The sequence below is a fragment of the Pungitius pungitius genome, chromosome 21 (assembly GCF_949316345.1).
Source record: "Pungitius pungitius chromosome 21, fPunPun2.1, whole genome shotgun sequence".
Taxonomy (NCBI): Eukaryota; Metazoa; Chordata; class Actinopteri; order Perciformes; family Gasterosteidae; genus Pungitius; species Pungitius pungitius.
This window is the reverse complement of record NC_084920.1, coordinates 6,857,308-6,877,929: the sequence shown is the minus strand read 5'-3', so window position 1 is coordinate 6,877,929 and position 20,622 is coordinate 6,857,308. Positions and strand designations below refer to the sequence as shown.

Below are 20,622 nucleotides of genomic sequence, written 5' to 3'. Positions count from 1 at the left end.
AACTACACTTTCCCAATGGCAATCTTCAAATTGTTATTACTTTTTATTATATAGGTGTCAGTGAGATAAATGCAAACAATTTAAGGTCAAAAGAATGCCCAAAATTTTATTGCTCAAAGAAGTTGCAGTTAAGTATAATTTGAGGATTAACAACAGCAGCACAACTTATATACATAGTCAAGTGTTTTTTTTTCTATAGGCCCCAATGTGTCCCATTGTTTCCTAGGTCTCTGTTTCGAGACCTTAAGGCTTAGATTGTCAGCACCAAATGTGCTATATTGTCTGCAAGAGCAGGTTAAGGATTAGGGAGTTGTTTTATACATTTTAAGTTCTGAGCTATAAAGCAACATTTTATCATGTAACCCTGTATGCAATTGTTCTCTTTTCATAATAGTGATGGTTTAATGTCTCTGTTTTGAAATAAACATTTTTTAAAATATTGTCTATATTGAGACATGAAATAAATGCCACAAGCTCTGAAGAGAATAGTGCATTTTATAGTTCTGTTAAAACTTCCACACGCTTGAGTCTCTATTAATTGGATCTCATACTCAACGCCTTCATAGGTTTGCTTTAGTGTCACTATCAGTTTGTTTGTAGTTCACTGGATAAAATGTGACAACGGAGCAAAAATCCCAATAAGTCTGGCATCAGTAGCACCATCTAGTGGTTAAAAAGTATAAATGCACCCTCACATTCAGTTGGCATGTAGGAGGCAGTGTATCCATACTAATGAGATGGGCTCAGATTCCTTCTTGCAGCTGCAGCCTTGAAACCCTGGGCTGCTTGCTTCTGTGTGTGCACGCACTGTTTGTGTGTGTGTGTATGTGAGCTTTATCTAGTTGCCATATCCATCTGTCTGTAATAAGCAGAAAGGGCAGCTGTATAGTCTCCCCTCCCACAGCCCAACAGCCACCCTGGCATGCAGGGCTGAAGTTGGTCGGGTCACTTTGTCCTTGAAAACTATGGATGCTGTGAAGGACAGCATTTCTAGATAAAGACAGCTTGTCTTAATGTGTGTGTGTGTGTGTGTGTGTGTGTGTGTGTGTGTGTGTGTGTATGTGTGTGGTTTCCTGCATGCACTCACATTCACCATAAAATTAAATAAAGCTATTCAAGGGCACAGGTTATAGGCACATTTATATGTGACATTGACAACCATAACAATTATTTTTCTTAAATACACAGATGTACATCAAACCAGGACTTCATAGTAATTCCATTTATACAGGATAAACATAATTTAGATACAGAGATAAATACCGTTTTTTCATTTCAAGACAAACTAAAATGTTGGAGGCAAGGAGAGCTACTGCAGAGTTGATGAGGAGATTATTAATGAGCATGTCCTTGTGGTGTACTATCATTCAATCATAAGGGTTTATGCTAAATAAATAATCAATTCTTATAGTCCATGTGCCAAAGTCCCTAGTGTCAAATCTTTGTTAAATTGTTTCAAAGTACTCCAGGTTATTGAATTATCTTGAGACACTGGATGGAGGGCAAGATAATGCTTGAAAGTAAAATTACCCTCCTCTCCTGCCTCTAATCTTTCTAATTTGACTACTAGTTCTAATTGTTATGGCGCAGGACACCCAAACCCATCTCGCGTTCCAAACACGGTAAAACAAACCCGAGGAATAATGTAGGACAGCTTTTCTGTGTTGTTGCAGGTCAGAGGTCAGGGCCCGAGAGTCGTTGGCCAAAGACACAACACATCGGAGATAAGTGAAAACTTGCAAAATTGGCGTGAGTTGGTCTGTCATCCTCAGGATCTAGCAGTCCGTTCTGTGTCTCCACATCTTTTACATGTGAAAAAAGTGCACCTCTGGAACAATGTTGAATTTCTTGTAGATTTAAGGGTGCATTGTATTCTGTCAATATCTCCAATGGACCTAAGAGGAATTTTCTCTTAAGACTAGGACTTCTGGGGGGAAAGGAATAAGACCCTCCAGACAAACAAAAAGCAAAAAGCCTTTGTCTGTGGATTTTCAGCACTCCTGTCTCCCATTCAAAGTGTTGGACAAGGAGCACAGCATGACGTGGCTGCTCTTTGGAGAGGTCCATGCCGGCTGCTGACAGGAGGAACTCTCTGTACGATAAATCTGCGCCCGTGTTTTAAACAGGCCAAAGCGAGCTGTGAGGAGAAAGAAATCCCGCCTGAAGGTGCGTGTGAAGAAGGCGTACAGGAAGGGGTTGGAGCACGAGTTGATCGGGTAGAAGAGGACCAGCAGGAGTTTGGCGTCCGAGACGCTGATGAGCGGGAGCTTGAGGGCGGCTGAGACAGCAAAGAAAGAGATGGGAGCCATGCAGAGAAAGTCAGTGAAGATGAGGATGGCCATGCGTTGGGCCACACGGGTGTCGGCGTGCGCCGGTGCAGACGAGGGGTTGCGGACAGTCAGGTAGATGCTGAGGTAACAGCCGCACACACAGAAGAAGGCCACGATGTTGAGGATCAGAAGGGAAACCACGTAGACCTGAGCCTTCAGGGACTCCACGTCCATGGGCAGGCAGATACTCACCTTCACCCCAAACAAATAGACACATTCAAATAGTTAAACCTCAAACTCTCAAAGGGGCTGTGAACCAGTGGGCTTTATGAATAGACCCCTCCTGTATCTGGAAATGTGTTTATATTTATATGAGCAAAGTAACAAAGCCACCAACTTCAGGTCCTCAAATTCATATTATTAGAAGCTTTGTTGGCTCTCAACCAGATGCTTTTCTTGGAAGAAACAAAAAACATTTCATTTAAATTTGACAGCATTGAAGAAAATTAGTAGAGCTAAAACACTTTAAAAATGATATATAGGAAATTAAGTTAAAATGAATTCAATTGACTGATTAGTTTTCTAAAATAATCAGAAAATAATTTGATGTCACTGTTTTTAATCAATCAATTTTTAAAAAAGCAATACGATAATTCACTGCCTTGCCATGTTCTACGGTGGTAAGATACAGTGAGTTAAATATCTTACCATTTTGGACTGTCAGACAAAAGAAGACATTTTATTATGTCACTTTAGGGATGCGTGAATGTCACCTTGTGACTGATCAATTCATAAAATGTATCTCAGAATAACCATTCTATAAATAACATTATGCAAAGAAACACTTCTTAAATATGTTAAATATATTTTTCAGTTTTTTAAAACGTTTGTAGATCATATGTTCATACACCACTTTACCCACTAAATTCTGAAAGGATCATACGGATAATTGTAGTCCCGTGAGTTGCAGGGTGGGTGTTCAGTTCAAAAACCTCACCTTGCTGTAGCTGCTGACCCCGACCATGGGCAGCAGAGCGGCGATGGAGGAGAAGATCCAGCCCGCTGTCATGACGATGCATGCGTGTCTCATCCGAAGTTTGCGGTCGAGACGCATAGCGTGCGTGATGGTGTGCCAGCGCTCCAGTGTGATGGCTGTCAATGTGAACACTGACAGCTCACTGGCAAACACCTGTTGAAAAAACAACAACATAGATATTCATGAGTAGTTATGTAGAGCTATTGTATGTATGCAAAGGACTCTGTGCATGCTTCCACACCGTAAAGAATCCCGCGGCACTGCAGCCAACACCCATCTGCCAGTCTATGGCGCCGTTATAGTACTGGCCGCGTGTGAGGATGTCCACGGTTGCAATGACTACCAAGTAGATGCCCATGCAGAGGTCAGAAAAGGCCAAGTGGCACATGAGGAAACGCGGGACTGTCAGTTTGGAGTGGCTGCCTGACGACACAACGGCAGGAAGGAAAAGGACAAAAGGTACTTTGTAAAGAAGTCAAATGTCTTCCAGTTGCTATTCCATTAGCAAAAATAATAGCCTTTAATTTTGCTGTCATGTGAATTCCTTATAATTGCAGTTTTAGGAAGAAGAACGGCCAATACAAAAACATGGAACTGAAGGAAGGAAGGAAATGGGTAAAGAGGAATAGAGTGGAATAATGAACAGAAACAAGAAAAGCAGAGTAAAAAAGAGAGGAACTGATAAAGAGCAGACAAATGATGAGAGAAAGTAGGTCATGATAATGGAAGGAAAGATATAAAGAAAGCAAAGAAAGTAGCAAGGAAATAATGAAAGTAGGAAGTTGACTTAGTAATGTCCCATCTTTACCTAACAAGACCAGAAGTACTGCCGTGTTCCCGAGCAATGCGAGGATAGAGATGATCCAGATGAGGACCCGTAGGGGGACAGTGGTCATGATGTCTTCGCAGGGGTTAAACTCATCCCAAGTTGGTCTGCAGGTGATGGAGGTTGAGTTGAAGCAGTAGTCCTTTTTGAAGTTAGCTTCATGGTTAGCTGCGGTTTGAGAGCATATCGGGTGCCACCTCGTTCTATCACAACATAGAAAAAGGCCATATAAAGACATAAGACATAAACACAACAGAAAATGTATTTTTCTCACATTCCTATCCAGACTTCTGTATTGTTTTTACTTAAAGAGTAAGGCTTTGTGGGTAATACAGTGTTAGTTAATGGTAATCAACCACCAATGAAGTCACATTGAGAAATCCTTAACAAAAAGGTAAATGCTAAAATCATTTGTCATCGTCAATGTCAATTTACAATAACTATTATGTATTGTAATTGTCAATGATTCTGAATATCCTTAAATGTGTGTTTAAAATACATTCACAAACAAAATAAATCCCTATTTGTTTGCTCTTAGGAGAAATTGTCAGGCAAAACCTTTGACAGTGTTGAGAGTAGAGAGGCAACTTGTGTTTGAACAGAGCCAGGCCAGCTGTTTCCATTCTTTGTGCTAAGCTAAGCTAACTGCCTTCTGGCTGTAGCTACTGTTCATAGCTAACATGCAGATGTGAAATGGATATTGATCTGCTCATCAAACTTTCGGCAAGAAATATTGACATATTGTCGAAGATTTATTGTCTATTTATGTACTAATAAGGTGTTCAGACACCTTTTGGCAGTAATGCATGGCCTACCCGTTCCTGTTCATGCTTTGGAAGGCGCAGCAGTGTGACGGGTAGGTCAGGTTGGCCTCACTGAGTTCGGTGAAGCGCTGCGGAGGAGGAAGTTTTCTCAGATTATCGGCGGACTCAGCAATCAGCGTCTTGAGTCCACTGAGGATGTTGTCCGGCAAGGAGCTGAGGGCTGTCTGGGAAATGTCCCTGCACAAACAACTACATGTTGGGATCTAATAGATGAGTTATAGACATTATAATTTCTGAATCAATGCTATGTTTAACAAATGTTTTGTTAGTGTAATTGGACCTGTAATCAGTTCATAAAAGCTGTTATTTATTTATTTTAACTAAAATTTGAGAAGAAAGTCACAGCAAGAGCAGTTTTATTGCAATTGGGATCAGTGCAAAGTGGATTAAAAAGACACTACAGCAATGACATCCGAAGAGAACAACCAATACGGTCCTTTTTGGATTGCTACTTATAGAATAGAAATGGGTATATCTTAAATGGGGAATAGACAGGTGACATAAATGCTCTGTGCACCACTTTCTGCTCTCAGTTTATTTTTATCTTAAATCTGGCATGGTATTTTCTGAGCCTCCACAAATCCTAGATTGTTTCTTTTTTTCTCCTAGTGTGTGATGATGAGAAGGGTGAATCATGTAGGCATGAGTCACTCTTGGATGTAATTCTTACAGTAACGACAAACCACCGCAACCCACAAAGGCGTTTGGATTGATGTCAGTAAGCTGTTTGTTTCCTTTTAGGTATCTGAGAGAGACAAATTAAAACATGTGAGCTGAGCTTTTTTTTCCTTCGTTTGAGTCAATCTTCTCTTTGCTATCGCGTCTCTGCCTGTGACTCACAATCTCTGCATCTTTGTGCCGTTGAAGGCGTCGCTTGCCACCTCCCTGATGCCATTTTTGGTGAGCCGTCTGTCATTAGAAAGAGAAGCCAAGTTACAGTCATGTAGCGGCAACACAAACAATTCACAACAATTACTTTTAAGCAAATTTAGGTGTGTGCTGTTATTCAGTTCTCAGTTACTAAAGCTGTATGAGTACGGAGGAAATACGAAATCAATTATTTATTATTATTATTATTATTATGTAGTATTTCCTTAATTACTGTTACTGAAGGGTCACCATCTAAGTTCAATATTAACGTTGTAACTGGTCAAGAGAGAGCCGTTTTGAACTATTATATATTCAGTCAACATGTCTGAAGCTACTACAAGGAACTGGTTTTGTTTACTTGTGTAGGTCATCAGTACCATCATAGCCAGCTGAACGTCCTGTGACGTTGTTTATTAACTGATGACACGGTTTGTAAGTAAAATAACAATTTGTTTTGTATCCAGTTACCTTTCAAAATAATAGTTGACTAAAAAGCACAGTTTTTAGAAAAAAGGAAAATAAAGCTATACCAGTAATGGTGCAGAACAAGAAGAGAAGTGAGAAAAGATAGGACCAAGTAAAGAGGACGTAGAGCGTTTTGGGGGACATTCGTCATTGGGCATGTAATGCCCACTCTGAGCTGTTTGAGGGAGGTGCACAGGCTCAAATAAACGGATGGATCCCTTACATCTCGCTGATGGTTTCCCTGCAGAGGCCTCGGAAGGCGTTGGCAGGAACTAGCCTTATTTGGTTGTTCTCTGTGAGGTGACTAAGCAGCACATTGATATAAAAAACATGATTATCAACAGAAAAAGAGAAGATAAATGTATGTCAAAATATCAGGAATACAAGCTTCAGTCCCCTTTTTAAATTTGATTGATGCCAGATGGGTGACAGATTTTTTTGACAATGTTTTTTTTACAGAGGCTGGAAAGGAAGGATAGATGGTTTGCTGTGTTGTATACTGGACTAGTCAGTCATATTTTTTAACTGCAGTGTGATGTCTTCTGGGTATATCTTGTGTGCAATCCAATATCCCCTCTATGTTCAAGTACATGTGGGAATAATTGTGTGTGGGCACTTGTGGTCCATTTGTATCTTTAGACATGTTGTGTTTAGACCTACAATTGAAATTCTTTTTCTGTGGAGTGGATCTCACTCAAGATTGGAAACGTTGTCAGCCCAGTGCTGGAGATCGTCCTGTGATGTGCAGAATAACCACCAAATGTTACTACATTCAATCTGCTACAGGGGAACAACAGACACTCTGTGCAATAAAAATAATAATACAGTTGATTTATATAGTTCTTTTCCAAATGCTCAAAGTCACTTAACACAAAACATTTTATAATATCCTATAAGCTAAGCTGTAAATAAATAAAACCAAGAATATAGTGAACACGCACAGAACACACATTAAAAGCAGTTCAATGAGTTAGTAACTGATTATTCAGAGAAAAAAACTGAGAAAAGAGTGTAGATTTACAATGCTGACGCGATCATGTGCTGATGTTCAGGTGGAATGGAATCTACCACCTTCAGCTTCTTAGTTCATCATTGTGCTCAAGTACCAATAACGGAATGCTATTCATTCGAGCGGTCATAAGATGAAATATGGGAAGTAGTTTCAACAACTTTTGTTCTCACAGCTGTTACATGTGTTTAATGTGTTTCTGACTATAGCCTCTCTCAAATGTAATTGAATATACTTCTGTGTCATTTTATGCTGTATCGATTGGTTTAATCTTTTTAGACCACCATTTCAACTTTTGTTTTTAATAAATTCATATGATTAAAATAGTTTTCCATGGACATTTAGTATTATAAAATCTCAAATATTTAGGTGCCCTTGTTGAATAGTTTGATAATGGTGATTCCTCTACATAAACCATGCATCTGTCCCATTTCTCACAGATAAGACAAACATAACAATAACAGTTGTGATACTCAGTTGTGACTGAGTGAATGATTTTGGCGACTTATCTTTCATTACTTTTAGCAGTTTAAAAACACATAAAGAATCAGACTTAGTATTCTATTAGTTTGTTATGGGTATGCATAATATGGCTGAAATGTATTTTATGGAAAAACCTTTTTTTCAAGAGATGAAGCGTTCCACTGGATTTCACTTTCTAAGGATCTGAACCTGGATCCAGAAGTCTCTCTGGTTATGTCGGGGACGTTTCTGAATAAGGCCTGTCACCCATGACCCATTTTGTACTAGTAAGCAGCTTAAAACACACACTCTGAAGAAGAAAGTATTCCACACCAGCTGGACTCTGATTGAGTACTCACAGAAACTTTAGTTTAATGATGTTCTTGAATGCGTGTTGGTGGATGTGTGTCAGGGGTTTTGACTTGGTTATCTCTCTGAAAAGAACACACACAGTCATGTATTTGTTAAAATAAAAGACTGGCCTTACTTTACAGTAATTATTTACCATTATCCTGCCACTTATACTCACATCTTGATAAGTTTAGGAAGATCAGAGAATGCAAATGCCTCGATTCTCTTCAACGCAACATTGTCAGAGATGTGGCTAAGGAAAACAAAAATGTGTAAAGAAAAATATATTATTATTTTTTTTTAAATATATTTTCATCAGCCCTCAGGCCCTCTTTTAACACTCATTGTGTGACACATTTCTTTCTCCAAAACACTGCTTACAGGCTTACTCCTCAGCAAACGGGTGACCAGCCTTTCAGAGTTTGCAACTCTTCTTGTTCTATGACAAAAACTGAGCACACGAGCAGTGGCTTTTGAAAACGGTATACTCACATTTCTGTGAGTCGAGGGTGGTTTGCAAAGGCAGATTCTGTGATGTTTTCGAGGTTGTCGTTCCCCGATATGTGGCTAAGATTGGAAGGGAGTGGAAGTCGGTGAATAAAGGGTCAAAAGGACAACACAAAAACTACATTTGGGACCATAACCACAATCTTAAAAAACGGCCAAAAACGCTAAACAAAATGGCATCTCTCAGTTTAGAACGGGTGATTCCTTTAAGGACACCGAAAAATATATTTGCATGCCAATCAAAAACATTTTGTAGAGAAATTATTATGAGGACGTGTGCAAACAAAACTTTGCTAATTTGCTATTACACACAAAAGTTCACATTATAAAATTAAAAAAATATGTCAAATATAATCCCATTTTTTTTAAATTCTTGCTTTCAATTAAGTTACAACTTGTGCATATACTATGGGGATGTCGCTTCTCCCCAAGATCTCCAGGCTGGGAGAGAGTTGAGAACGGTAAGTCAGCTAACCGGTCACAAGAGTTTAATTTTGAATTTTGTGCGAGTTCTGAAATGAGCAAGGTTAAATAGTGATGGTTTGATTATAGATCCTGAAAAATACCACAGTTCCACTCTGTTTGGATGATCCTTATCCTGTGTTTTGACCCCCTCCGTTTATTGTTACACTAAAGAATGAACATGGACAACAGACACTTACAGTATCCTGAGATCCTGCATGCTGGTAAACATGCCCTGGGAAATCACAGTGAACGCCGTCTGCGTGACGTTCCTGTTGATACAGAAACAAACACTCACATCAACTCCCAGCGATGCACTCTTCACAAGAATGGCAACAGTAGAAGAATCTTTGCAGAGTCATTTGTGGCCATTTTTGTTGTGTGATGGCGGGAACGTGTGCTTTAAATTTTTCACAGGGTCAAAAAGGGGTCAGTGTTCTAATCTCACAATTGTCTTTTGATAAATGAATTTCCCAGTAAGAGATCAACAGCCCTAATCATCAGGTCCTAAACCTTGTGAAACTCTCTGATATGAATCCAGAGTCATTTTATCTCCATGTGGAGGATCCTCCTGTTCTATAATTAAGATAGGCATTTCAAAATGTAACATATTTAAAGAAATCTGCTCTACACGGAAGAAAATTAATTCAACAAATTGTTTAGCCTCTATGGCGACGCACACAGTTTTTTTTGTGAGGGACACTGAATGTGAAAATGTAAATGTAGCTTTTGTTTTGTTTACTAGAAAACTGTGCCGTCTTCAATTAGAAAGGTGGTTACGCTGGCAGTTGTGGATGAGCAGACATACTTACATTCCCTGATGTAGATGAACGCTAACAACAGCAAATACATCTGCAGATTGAGTGCAACAATCCGCCCGGAGGAGATGAGCCAAGATTATAGTGGAAAGTCTTAATTATTATGCAGGCTCATTTGATTTGAAATTGAATTGATCAAATGCCATGGTGCCAGAATCTGTATTAGATTAGGATGGTAACTGAAAAATACTATTTTGGGAGGTATGCTCTGAAAGATATGGGCACTTACAAGGCACAGAGGGTCTAACAAAAGAAGCATGAGTTGCACTGTGAGAAATATCCAGTGGAGCTCGACAAGTCCCCTGGAGACTAAAAGTCAGGGTATCTTGGCCTTTACATCGTTCCATTATGGCCTTTCTATTTTAAATGCGTCTTGCAATTCTCACAACAAAAAATACAATAAAAACACAACCTGGAAATATACTTTTAAGAAAACAAATATGAATGAGTCAACAAGGACAAGAATTTGTCAGCACAGTTTTTAATAAAACGAGGAACCCAAGAGCGGTGCAGCTTCGATGTTACAATTTCTATACTCTCGTAACGATTCTACTGTACAAGTGCTGTAGCGAACAATGCCGATATGTCTGTGAATAAATTATGTACTTACAGGCACTGGGTGTTGCGGAGATTCTCTGTGACCCAAAAGCGCATCTCTGGGCATGGGTGCTCGGTTTGTTTGACCAAGTCGGTCACAACTCCAGGGTTTATGTCCAACTCAGGGGTGCGCGCCGACATTGCTGCTGTCTTTATTACTACAAACACGAACATGATCAGAATCATCACTATCATCATCACAGTCTGTTGTTGAAAGTCCAGGTTGTTGTTTGTAAAGCTTTTCTCCTTCTTTTTCGTCCTTTTATCTCGCCACTCTGATTTTGTCTTTTTAGTCCCACGTGGTGTTTTACATGTATACAGGTCTTCCACCAAAGCCCATATTCCACATTATATGGAAACGTTTTAGCCCGTTTGTCCGTCCATGCACTCCAGAGGTGGGGTGGGGGCGCCAGGTCGGAGAGAGAAGATACGTGCGGTGTCTGTTGGGTGTTCTGCTGCCTTGCAGTGGTGAATAACAGGGGTGGGACTGGGAATGAGGATGTAGGAGGTCTTTGCTGGATTAGACATCTGTGTGTGTGTATGTGTGGATCATAAAAAGCACCTCATCCTTGGACAGATCCTGATGGGATTTTGTGATAGAGAAAAATAGGATTCACCTCTAACAAGATACATATTCTAGTCTGCCCGAATATCTGTTTTCACTGTTTATTCATTGAACCGTGACACTAAATGAAACATGATAATGTCTTATTTAAAACACATTTCAGAATACACTGCGGTTAAATAGGTTCAAGTTGAAATTAATTAAACTACTCATCCCCCACGCTGGGCAGGGACTTTCTTATTGTTTGTGGTTGGTTTTTGGTAAGTACATCTGGGTTTATTATATTTTAAGAGTAAATAAAACATTTAGCTTGAAATTCATGTCAACAATCAATCAAAGAAAGAAAGAAAAATTATGTGGAACTGGTGTGAATTTGTTTTGTCTCCTGTCTTATATTTGCGTTGAAAGATTAGAACACTTTGATACGGATGGACATAATATTCTTTTCTCTACTGCACTCCCCTCACGTTAGCAGGACAGTCAGTTTGCAAGGACACTCTCTCTGCACACACACACACACACACACACACACACACACACACACACACACACACACACACACACACCATACCAGACATGCACACGCTCAAACAAATTGTTCTTTTTACATCTTCTCATTTATAACTTTGCAGCTTCCACTCCACACATATTCTCTTGTATTGACACAAAAATGCTTGTTGTGGGCTGTGGGAACCTAATGGTTGAACAAAGCTCTTTATGATTTATTCCAAAGCAGGAAGTAAAATGTAGCCTTGAGCTCTTGACACGACCACACACACACACACACACACACACACACACACACACACACACACACACACACACACACACACACACACACACACACACACACACACACACACATAGTTCTGCCTATACACAAGGGCAAGGAAGACACAGAAGGAGCTAAAGAAAGACAGGAAGATAGAAGCTGACAAATGCAGCTGCACAAAAGAGTTGAAATGAAAGAGTGAAGAAGAGGAAGATCTGTGTGCATGTGAATATGCTAATACATGATCTGCATTTGTTAATGAATTGTTCCCATGAGCAGAGGAGTTGTGAATGGGACTATTGAATAGTTTTGAACTCTGCTGCAGAATGCAGTCCATTTTGTGCAAGATTCAGACGCCTGCTAATGCTCGTGTCCAGTCACAGAGATAGTGGGGCACTTTCATAGAGGCCATTGTTAATTCCACTATGCCCACCTAGGGTTCTCCTGCTGTGACAAGTCAATTGTAGGTTTCGGCCAACATTGGCATAGCATGGCAGAGACTCGCTTTTGAGCAAATGTGGACAAATTGTAGCAGCAATTTTGACATATGTGACTCAGGTGTAACTGTGGCTGTAATTAGTATGTCAGTCTCCCTTCCCGTGTGCTGTCATGCACATTATCAAGACCTCGACCCACTGTAATGCAACAGGGTCAACATTCATGTTTTTATTAACACCTGTGTTTACCCTGCAATTTCCTATCAAAATGGCTGCTGTGAAAATGGCCTACTGGCCATGAATGAGCCCATTTTTTCTTATTTAACCACTGAATATACCAGAGTTGTGTCTTTATCTTGTGGTCAAGGACAGCACAGCGGCGGCAGATGGTTACAGCCTAACACAGGCCTTTTGTTGAGCACAGACTGTTCAAAGCAAAAGACAAGCAGGGAGAGAACAAGACAGCAAGCATTGGGAGGTTTTAATTGAAATGGCAGGTCCTTGCTTCTCTCACCTGAGGATGCATACATGTCTCAGGCATCTTTCATCCGGCAAACATCAACTCTGCAGAGACTTATGTGCACCACTCACTGCACTGAGTCATACTTCAAAGCCCTGTGTGGTGTGTGCAGAAGGGTGTTTCTGTGTGTGTATACTGTCCCGGTTTGACACAGTGGGGCTTGAAAGAAAAGGTGCAACTGAATTTATGTATCAAGTGCGAATAACAAAATTGATTGGGAATCTGAAATGTGTTTGTGGCGGCGGGCGCGGTTTCAGCTCGGCTGCAGGAGTGAGAGGGGGAGTGGCTCAGGGAACAGTGCCAGATGAGAACACCTTGCAATCAGCTGATAGAAATTGACGAGCGAGCGAGGAGGTGTGCGAGGAGCGAGCGGAACGCCGGCGCGAGTCACGGAGAAATAAAAACTAATTGTTAAAACTATTCACCCTGTGGTCGCGGTACCTTGTCCGGAGCCAGAATCACCCACACCCTACAGTGTTTATATGTTGTTATAGAACTTTTACACAGAGTAAGACGTAAAGATCAGCACCACAGGTTTTTTTCCAAAGAAGGGGAACCGCAATTCATTTTAACTATCGACTAATTTACCAATTCTAATGGAAATAAGTCTTTGCTCTGTAATTGATCATTCAAGTAGTAGAAAGCATGGAACTGATGGGCTTTTTGTTTCCAAAAATACCATTAGTGTTTACATGACAGGCTTTGAATAGATAAGCAAGGAAAAGTTAAAAATGATAAAAGTTACCAGATGCTGTAGTTTGTTCTGTACCCACAAAGTAATTATTGTTAAACTTTGTGAAAATCACAGAGGTTTTTTAATTGGACCTTTCTCTTACAATAACAGTGAGACGGATGAATACATAAGTTCTCACTATCCAGACTATTTGACTTTTTCATTTAAAGGTTTCCACATAGAAGTAAAAACTAAGTAGTCTGGTAGTAGTCTTGATAAAAGAACACATGGTTACTTTCCAACTTCTTTTACATACAAATGAAAAAAAGATCTAATATGCTAATTACTAAACTTTGGAGGAGCAATATCTGTCTTTTTCAAACGTCTACATAAACATTCTGGTTTTAATCTCAACCAGAAATATACCATGATATTGAACTATTCCTAAATCTGAATTAGTTGTATGTCCAATTTGCAACTTATGTGCTCTCATGGCTGATATGAGACAGACACACTATTTCTATCTGCAGGGTAAAATGAGCAAAAAAACAACACACAAAAAAACCACAGGTTCACTTGGGTAATATTTTATTTACTCTGTAATCTTCAAAACTATTTTTCATAATAAATTTCCACTTCATGTTCATCAAAGAACCGTAACAATAAAAATAAAAGAAAATACTGTAGAAAAATTGTACATATAGAAAATAAACATGGTTAATGAACACCTAGATGTAGAAACCCAGTGATTGAGACACCTCCTTTGTTTCATATGGAAACACAAAAGAGATAGAGAGGAAAGAAAGCAATAGACAGGGAGGCACTGGGAGGGCAGATAGGGAAACATACTAAACAAGGGGAAAACAAGAGAAGGGAGGAAAAGGAGGTCAAGGCCAGTTGAGGATGGAGAGAATAAGGGAATATGATAAGTTATTTTTATACTCTGAAATCTCACACAGAGTTCTTTTCATGTCCTTTCTTGCTCTCCAGCATTTTGCATGCATCTGTCTGGTTGGCTACGTGGCTTGGAAGATCTGAAGGGGCTTGTTCATGTTATGGCACTGTTTATATTGGTATATTATGGAGACACAATTATTAAGCAGTAGAGGGCTCAGACACGGGATAAGTCCTTAAACAGATAATAACCCATCTGTCTGTCCTGCATTGGCCACGTCATGAACGTGGATAAATCTGTCAACTAATAGCATGAAGACAACAGGACACGAAGAGAAAGAGAGAAAAGGGAGGGTCAATAAAAATCAAAGCAACTCAGGTTGTCATATAGTCAATGACATCGTGAACTGGACTTTTATAGCTATTAGCAACACATGGTAACATTTACTTTGTCTGGTTTGATTTTTTTTCTTCTGCTGGTTTTAAGCTAAAACAAAGGTGGTTTGTTAGAGCAGGTATAGTGGGCGTGGCCTATAAGGCGGCTAGAAAACAGGACATGGCCTGTGGTGGCCGCACACATTCAGGCGTTGTGCTCTTCCTCCCCCTCCTCCTCCTCCTCCCACTATCAAACATACCACCTCTGGACTCATTAGTGGCATTGTCCACCACGTCACAGCACAACTCAGAGACTCAGGCATGCAGCACACTCAAGATGGTCACACTCTGTCAGCGAGGATTTGAACTGAGTCGGTGCAGAGATTAAATCGTGGTTGAATTCCACGGACCAAAAACCATTTTGAAGAGCGTATTTAGGAATACTTCAAGCCAAGGTGGTAAGTTTATGATGGTGAGGCGTCACGCTGTAACCTCCGAAGTTTCAACGTGGTATAAATCACATGGAGTAAGATAATTCACGTGCAATAAGACCCCCCCTTCCCCCTCCCTCCCTTCCCCAAAGAGTCTGTTCTGCCAAAATGTTCTTCATATTCACCATAATCATTGCAATAACAATTATCATAATGGTCATTGTAATTTTCACCATTGTCTTCTTGTATAGTCTTCATGTCAGCTGTGAAGATACGGTGAGTCTTTAGCATTGCAGATACGTGAATGTCTGCAGGTTGACATTGTTTATATATATTTTTTTCTGTGTTTGTATGCTGTGTGTATGTGTGTGTGATACCACAGTCATACACAACTGGTGCCTGTAGGTAGCATCTGAAGTCTCAAGTATCCTTTCCAGGAAAATGTCTCTCAGTTTGCAACTGATTCCACCATTGTGATTTACAGGGTGCTGTAAAACGTCAGCACCACAGCCCATCGCGCACAAGCCATGACTGCCTATTCACTCGTAAAACACTGTCTCTGTGGCTACACCCTGATTTCTTGTCTCGCCGCTTGGGGCAAGACTTGGACCCGGGGTGTGCTTGTTTTTCAGCATCCTCTGTGCTTCGGCGAGTCTCATCTGCTGACAAGCAGGAAGGCCAAGAAGCCCGGAAGAGATAGTAAGTGCTTGTCTTGGTGCTTTTATGTTGTCTTTGTTCTGCTGCCCTCTCGCTCGGCACACTCAGTGTGCCATGTGCTTCACTTAAAAGTCATCCTGGACCTCTCCAGTCCAACACGAGAGGTCCCACTGTGGCAGGGGAGTGTGAGGGAGTCTTTTTATCTGACTCGCTCCAAAATGGTTAACTGGGAGTTGAACTGGTGCATTTTCATCATTTGCAATGGTGTTTATGTTCATAAAATGCCTCTGTCAGAGGCTTTGCTCATTGGTAAATACTGTACAATAAGGGTCCATGCCCATGGGCCATCTGTAAGTGTGTGTATGTTTGTGCTTAAATGTACGTGTGCTCAAATGTGTGTATGTTTGTGCTTGCCAGCATGTGTGCAGATTGATTATTGGAGAGTAAACTTAAACATCAGCATGTCTATGTCAGTGTTTGTGCATGTATTTTCTTCTTTTTTGGAGAATATATCTATTTATGTACATATACCGTTGTATATAAAGGTGTATGCCTATATGTTTGCGTGTTGGACGTCTTCTCAGACGTAGTACTCCTTGTCTTTGTTCTTCTTGTTCTTGGAGATCTTGGTAATCCCCAGCGGCTTGTCCTTGGCGCTGCCGTTGGGCTGTGTGGCCGAGTTGCTGATGTAGTTGCGGCTCTCGTCCACGTGGTATGAGCCCTCGTCGCGGTTGCGGTACTTGTACATGGCGTAGAGGAGGATGAGGATGCAGAGGGCCGCTGCCGCCACGATGCCCACCACCATACCTGTAGTGCTGCCACTCTGCACAACCACCTCGGATGGAGATGGGAACACCACCTCCGGCAGGGGAGAGCGGGCTGTGAGGCAAATTATGTCACACCACAGTTTATGGCGTGCACTATTAATTTGTGTTACATGCCAGGTTGACAGTTGCATGGCTGGAGCAAGAAGATACAATGCATCATCATGATGAATTATTTGACGTGCTTTTTGCATAACGGCTGCAGCTTAGAGCCAAAACCATTTACATACTATCACAAAATGTGTAAACAGATTACATTCCACCATGTTGAGAGATGAGCCAGAGCACAGCTGCACATTATTTCATTATCATTACAAACATTTGGCGCTTCATCATATAGACAGGCAACGAGGGCTGCAGAGTAATGATATACTACATGACGCCATATCAAATGATTGTTGGTAAATTCATTTTCATTCTTTGGACTGAATGGAGTAGAGTGAGGGGAAAAAGAAGCAAACAATAAAAGAAAAGAAACAGTTAAGAAAAAAAAGGATAAGGGAAGGTGAGCAATGAGGAGGATGAAAGCAGAGAAAAAATAGAGATGAAGCTTGGGGAGTGAATGGATAGTGTTAGGTGATGCCTGTAGGAAAAAACCTAAGTGAAAATGAAAAATTCATTGTAGCGAGCGACCAAGCGGCGGAAAAAGAAAATGGGTGTTAAGGTTTGTGGTGAACACATAAAAAGAAAAAACCTAAGAGGAAACACCATGTGAGTAATTCTGCGGGAGGGGCAGTCTCACCTGAACTGGGGTCGCAGGGGTCAATGTCTTCATCATCGCTGGGACACTCAGCTGACGCCACCAGCAGGTCGTCTGCCGACTACAGAGGCGATACAGAAAACAGTGGGAACATTAAGACACGTATGCAGAAACAAACTCTTCTGCTTGTGCTCCACACGCCTTCTGTTTATTTCGCAACCAATGCATTGCCCACTCGTTTTCAAGTTTGCCACAAACACTATGGCTGTGACGGCCCCCGGCAATGGCAGACGGCCAAAACTACAGTCCCGAGGAGAGAAGAAGAAAGAAGGAGGGAGCAGAGAATCGTTAAAATCTGTTTAAAGTCGCAAGGGGACAGTCAGTTATCGTCTTCCTCTCTCTTGACCCTCCCCATCTTATTTCTCTGCTAGCCTTTCCATCTCCCACACCTTGCTGCTTCCCTCCTTTCTGTTTTATGCATTGGATGTTGGTCGGTGTTCATATGAGCTGGAAAGAGAGGAACATAAATCCATGCCACCCCACCCTCCTTCAGATTTCATTAAATATTCCCGGCATGCCCTTCATTTAAATCTCCTTTATTCAACACCTGTCCCCAAGCACGATGTCAATAACCTACTTACGTTCACTCTCTAACCTACAGCAACCATCTCAACAATGGTTAATTCTCCGTGCCTCGCTCCCTCTCAATGCGAAAGGCTCCCTTTTTTCTATCCATCCTTGCTCCGCCTGTTGCCATGGCAACTCTAAGTGCAAGCTATTAAAAAAAATGGGGAATAAAAAAAAGGAGTGTGAACCCTCAGTTGGGACCTGAGCATTGATTTGCCATTCCAGGGAAGGTATGAAGAGAGGGGGTGAAAAAAAGGTTGATGAAATAAATGAATATGTGAGAAAGAGAGAAAAGAAGACGGTATAGGAGGAGGTGGACTTCAAAGTGATGCAGTCTTTACTTAACATCGTGCTAATGTGCACGCATATTCATGAACTACTGTTAAACATCACCCGCCTGTCGCTTCAACATGAGATATGTGAATGTGTGTGTTTTTTAACCACACTGGGTGCTCAGTTCCGGCACTAAATTAAAATTGGATTGTGATGCATTGCAGTAGATGTTAAGATACCCACAGAAGAAAGGAGAGACTAGAGAGCAGCAGGGCTATAAAAGAGATGAGTTCCCGGAGCAGATTAAAACCAGCCCAGAAAAGAATCTTGAGCCAAATGAAAGTAATAAGTAGTCAACGTTTTTTGGCTGAAACTACAAGCATTCATTTATTAACTTTTTCTCCGTCCTTGATTTCGCTATTTCCTTGCCTCCTTGTCTTTTAAGTACATTTTACAAGGTTGAAGAAGTTTATTCTTCTGAAAAAGTCTGGTCTAGTCTACTGTGGTTCAGTTTGGCCTGGAACATATATTAAGTTATTGACGCTTGCCTGTCCTCTTTCCTCCACTGCCTTTCCAATCAGTTCTGCCCACTGGGCTGTCAAATGCCGCTAGGGTGAGCTTAACCTCTGGAATCCAGCCAGTCAATAAATCTCTGTGCCTTTGCCAGGATCCAAATAGCACACGAACCAATCAGCCAGTAGGAAACACATCACCCCTGTCTGTCACTAATCAATGTTGTGCCCTGATTATTGATCCAAAAGACACCTAAGCGCCCTCCATGGGAGCCACGTTCGAATCCTGATTTCAGCTTCAAGACCAAAGCCGACAAGTACATTTAACAGGGCCCCTCCTCTGCTCTGTGACATCCCCCCCCCACTGGTAAAGTGTCAATTGGAATATTGATCCACCTATCAGATGGCAGACAATGAACACAAGGAAAACTAGAGACGTGCTAGACACAACCTAAATCACATCAATGAACCACAGATGTTGACAGAAGATGCACTAAAGAGATGTGCCCAAGAGACCTCCGCCCCTCCATCTCACACTGCATCTCTCCCTCTTTGCTCGAAGTCCTTCAACAGAGCATGCCGACATAACGATGGACACAGATGCACAACGATAGGAGGGGATAAAATAGACACAAAAGGGAATCAAAAGGGATCAGAGAGAGAGGATGAAAAGAAGGATATCTGCATGCCGAGTGAGCAAGATGTCTACCTGAGCAGCCGAACAGTGCCAGCGACCGTCAATGCCTCCCTGACCTCCTAGTTCACACATAGTAGCTCTCCGTCCTCACACACTTGCAACAGCTCGTCAGTTACTTTCACAACTGGAGATCAAACACTCATTAACATACACATTGCTCTTTTTTGCTATTGAGGCTGATCTACACAGGCACACAAGCATACACCAAACGAGGCTGAAGTTGGCAGGCGGATGAAGAAATCCTGTCGAGAGAGGAGAGAATCTAGCTCCACTACTGCAGATGGTAAGATAGACTCAAACACCGCCTGCATTAACAGCCTATCACTGGAGCTCAACCACGGTGAGAGAAAACGAGAGGGAGGGAGGGTGGGAGAGATGAGAGAAGAGGGGGGGAGTAACGGGTAAATATGGAACACTATGGAGGAAGAGAGAGCAAAGGAGAGCGAGAAGAAAAGAAGGGGGGATAGTGAGCAGAAGAGAACCATAGTGGGAGAAAAAGATGTAAAGAAGACAGCGAGAGGAAAGAACATACAGGGAGGCAGGATGGGAGCGTCAGAGGTAAGTGCTCATAGAGCTTGTAGAAGAGTCTGAGTCAGCTGACTCGCAACAGCCAATAGTGCGCCCCTTTGAGCCTCAGGTTTATTCTATCAGTCTTGCCATCGAGCGCAGGTACACACATACACACAAATGCACACATCCAGAGACTGACAGTAAACATCAAAAACCAAAGCTCAACTCTCTGACTCAACCTCCAGCATAAACACTCACACACTCTCACACAATTCCTCACTCTTTTCTCCTCACTGGAGCCGTCATGCATTATTAATCCGTTTTATTTTTCTAAATGCAAATGACAAAGTCCCCCCTAAAAAACAGTGGACTTCAGGAGTAGACATTTCTTACAGGACAAAGTACTGACGGTAAGAGTGAACCCACAGGGTGCAACCACACACCCAAACATTGGTGGGTGTGGCGGAGGGGTGGTATGACCTGAAGCACCTCTGGAAGACACCTCACACTGCCCCTCCTCTGATGCAATGTGCAGCAATTCATGCCTATTGTTCTCAATCCACCCGAGTGTATCTGTGTGTGTGCGTATGCATTCTCTGTTCTGGTTAGGCCATGTTGGTTGCCAGGCAACACTAGGTAGAAGCTGTATATTGTTCTT

At 41.4% G+C, this 20,622-nt stretch overlaps 2 protein-coding genes across 19 annotated transcripts in view; both read right to left on the bottom strand.

Annotated features, from left to right (window-relative positions):
• Positions 1–1,127: 1,127 nt before the first annotated feature.
• On the bottom strand, positions 1,128–11,085 carry fshr (follicle stimulating hormone receptor). The gene is made up of 14 exons (XM_037464636.2): positions 10,511–11,085; positions 9,283–9,354; positions 8,606–8,680; positions 8,292–8,366; positions 8,122–8,196; positions 6,952–7,026; positions 6,515–6,595; positions 5,797–5,865; positions 5,627–5,701; positions 4,948–5,133; positions 4,115–4,335; positions 3,548–3,729; positions 3,268–3,459; positions 1,128–2,522 (listed from the first exon to the last, which is right to left on the bottom strand). The coding sequence occupies exons 1-14, from the start codon at positions 10,693–10,695 to the stop codon at positions 1,992–1,994; spliced, it is 2,094 nt and encodes a 697-aa protein (XP_037320533.1). The 5' UTR covers positions 10,696–11,085; the 3' UTR covers positions 1,128–1,991.
• Positions 11,086–14,035: 2,950 nt separating this feature from the next.
• Positions 14,036–20,622, bottom strand: part of nrxn1a (neurexin 1a) — a 50,433-nt gene continuing 43,846 nt past the window's right edge. For all 18 annotated transcript variants that reach the window (XM_037463935.2, XM_037463937.2, XM_037463926.2 and 15 more), the window contains 2 exons: positions 17,388–17,466; positions 14,036–16,700 (listed from right to left, as the gene is read on the bottom strand). In XM_037463935.2, coding sequence (XP_037319832.1) covers positions 16,402–16,700; positions 17,388–17,466 — 378 coding nt within the window. In that variant the 3' untranslated portion in view covers positions 14,036–16,401. The remainder of the gene's footprint in view (positions 16,701–17,387; positions 17,467–20,622) is intronic.

What these genes read in the sequence shown, in the direction of transcription:
- fshr (XM_037464636.2), bottom strand. Translation starts at nt 10,695, where the DNA reads ATGATGATAGTGATGATTCTGATCATGTTCGTGTTTGTAGTAATAAAG. An exon ending in ATCATTAAACTAAAGTTTCT is followed by an intron (nt 7,027 to 8,121) that starts GTGAGTACTCAA and finishes TGCACATCACAG; the next exon opens with GACGATCTCCAGCACTGGGC. An exon ending in GGCACAAAGATGCAGAGATT is followed by an intron (nt 5,702 to 5,796) that starts GTGAGTCACAGG and finishes TGTCTCTCTCAG; the next exon opens with ATACCTAAAAGGAAACAAAC.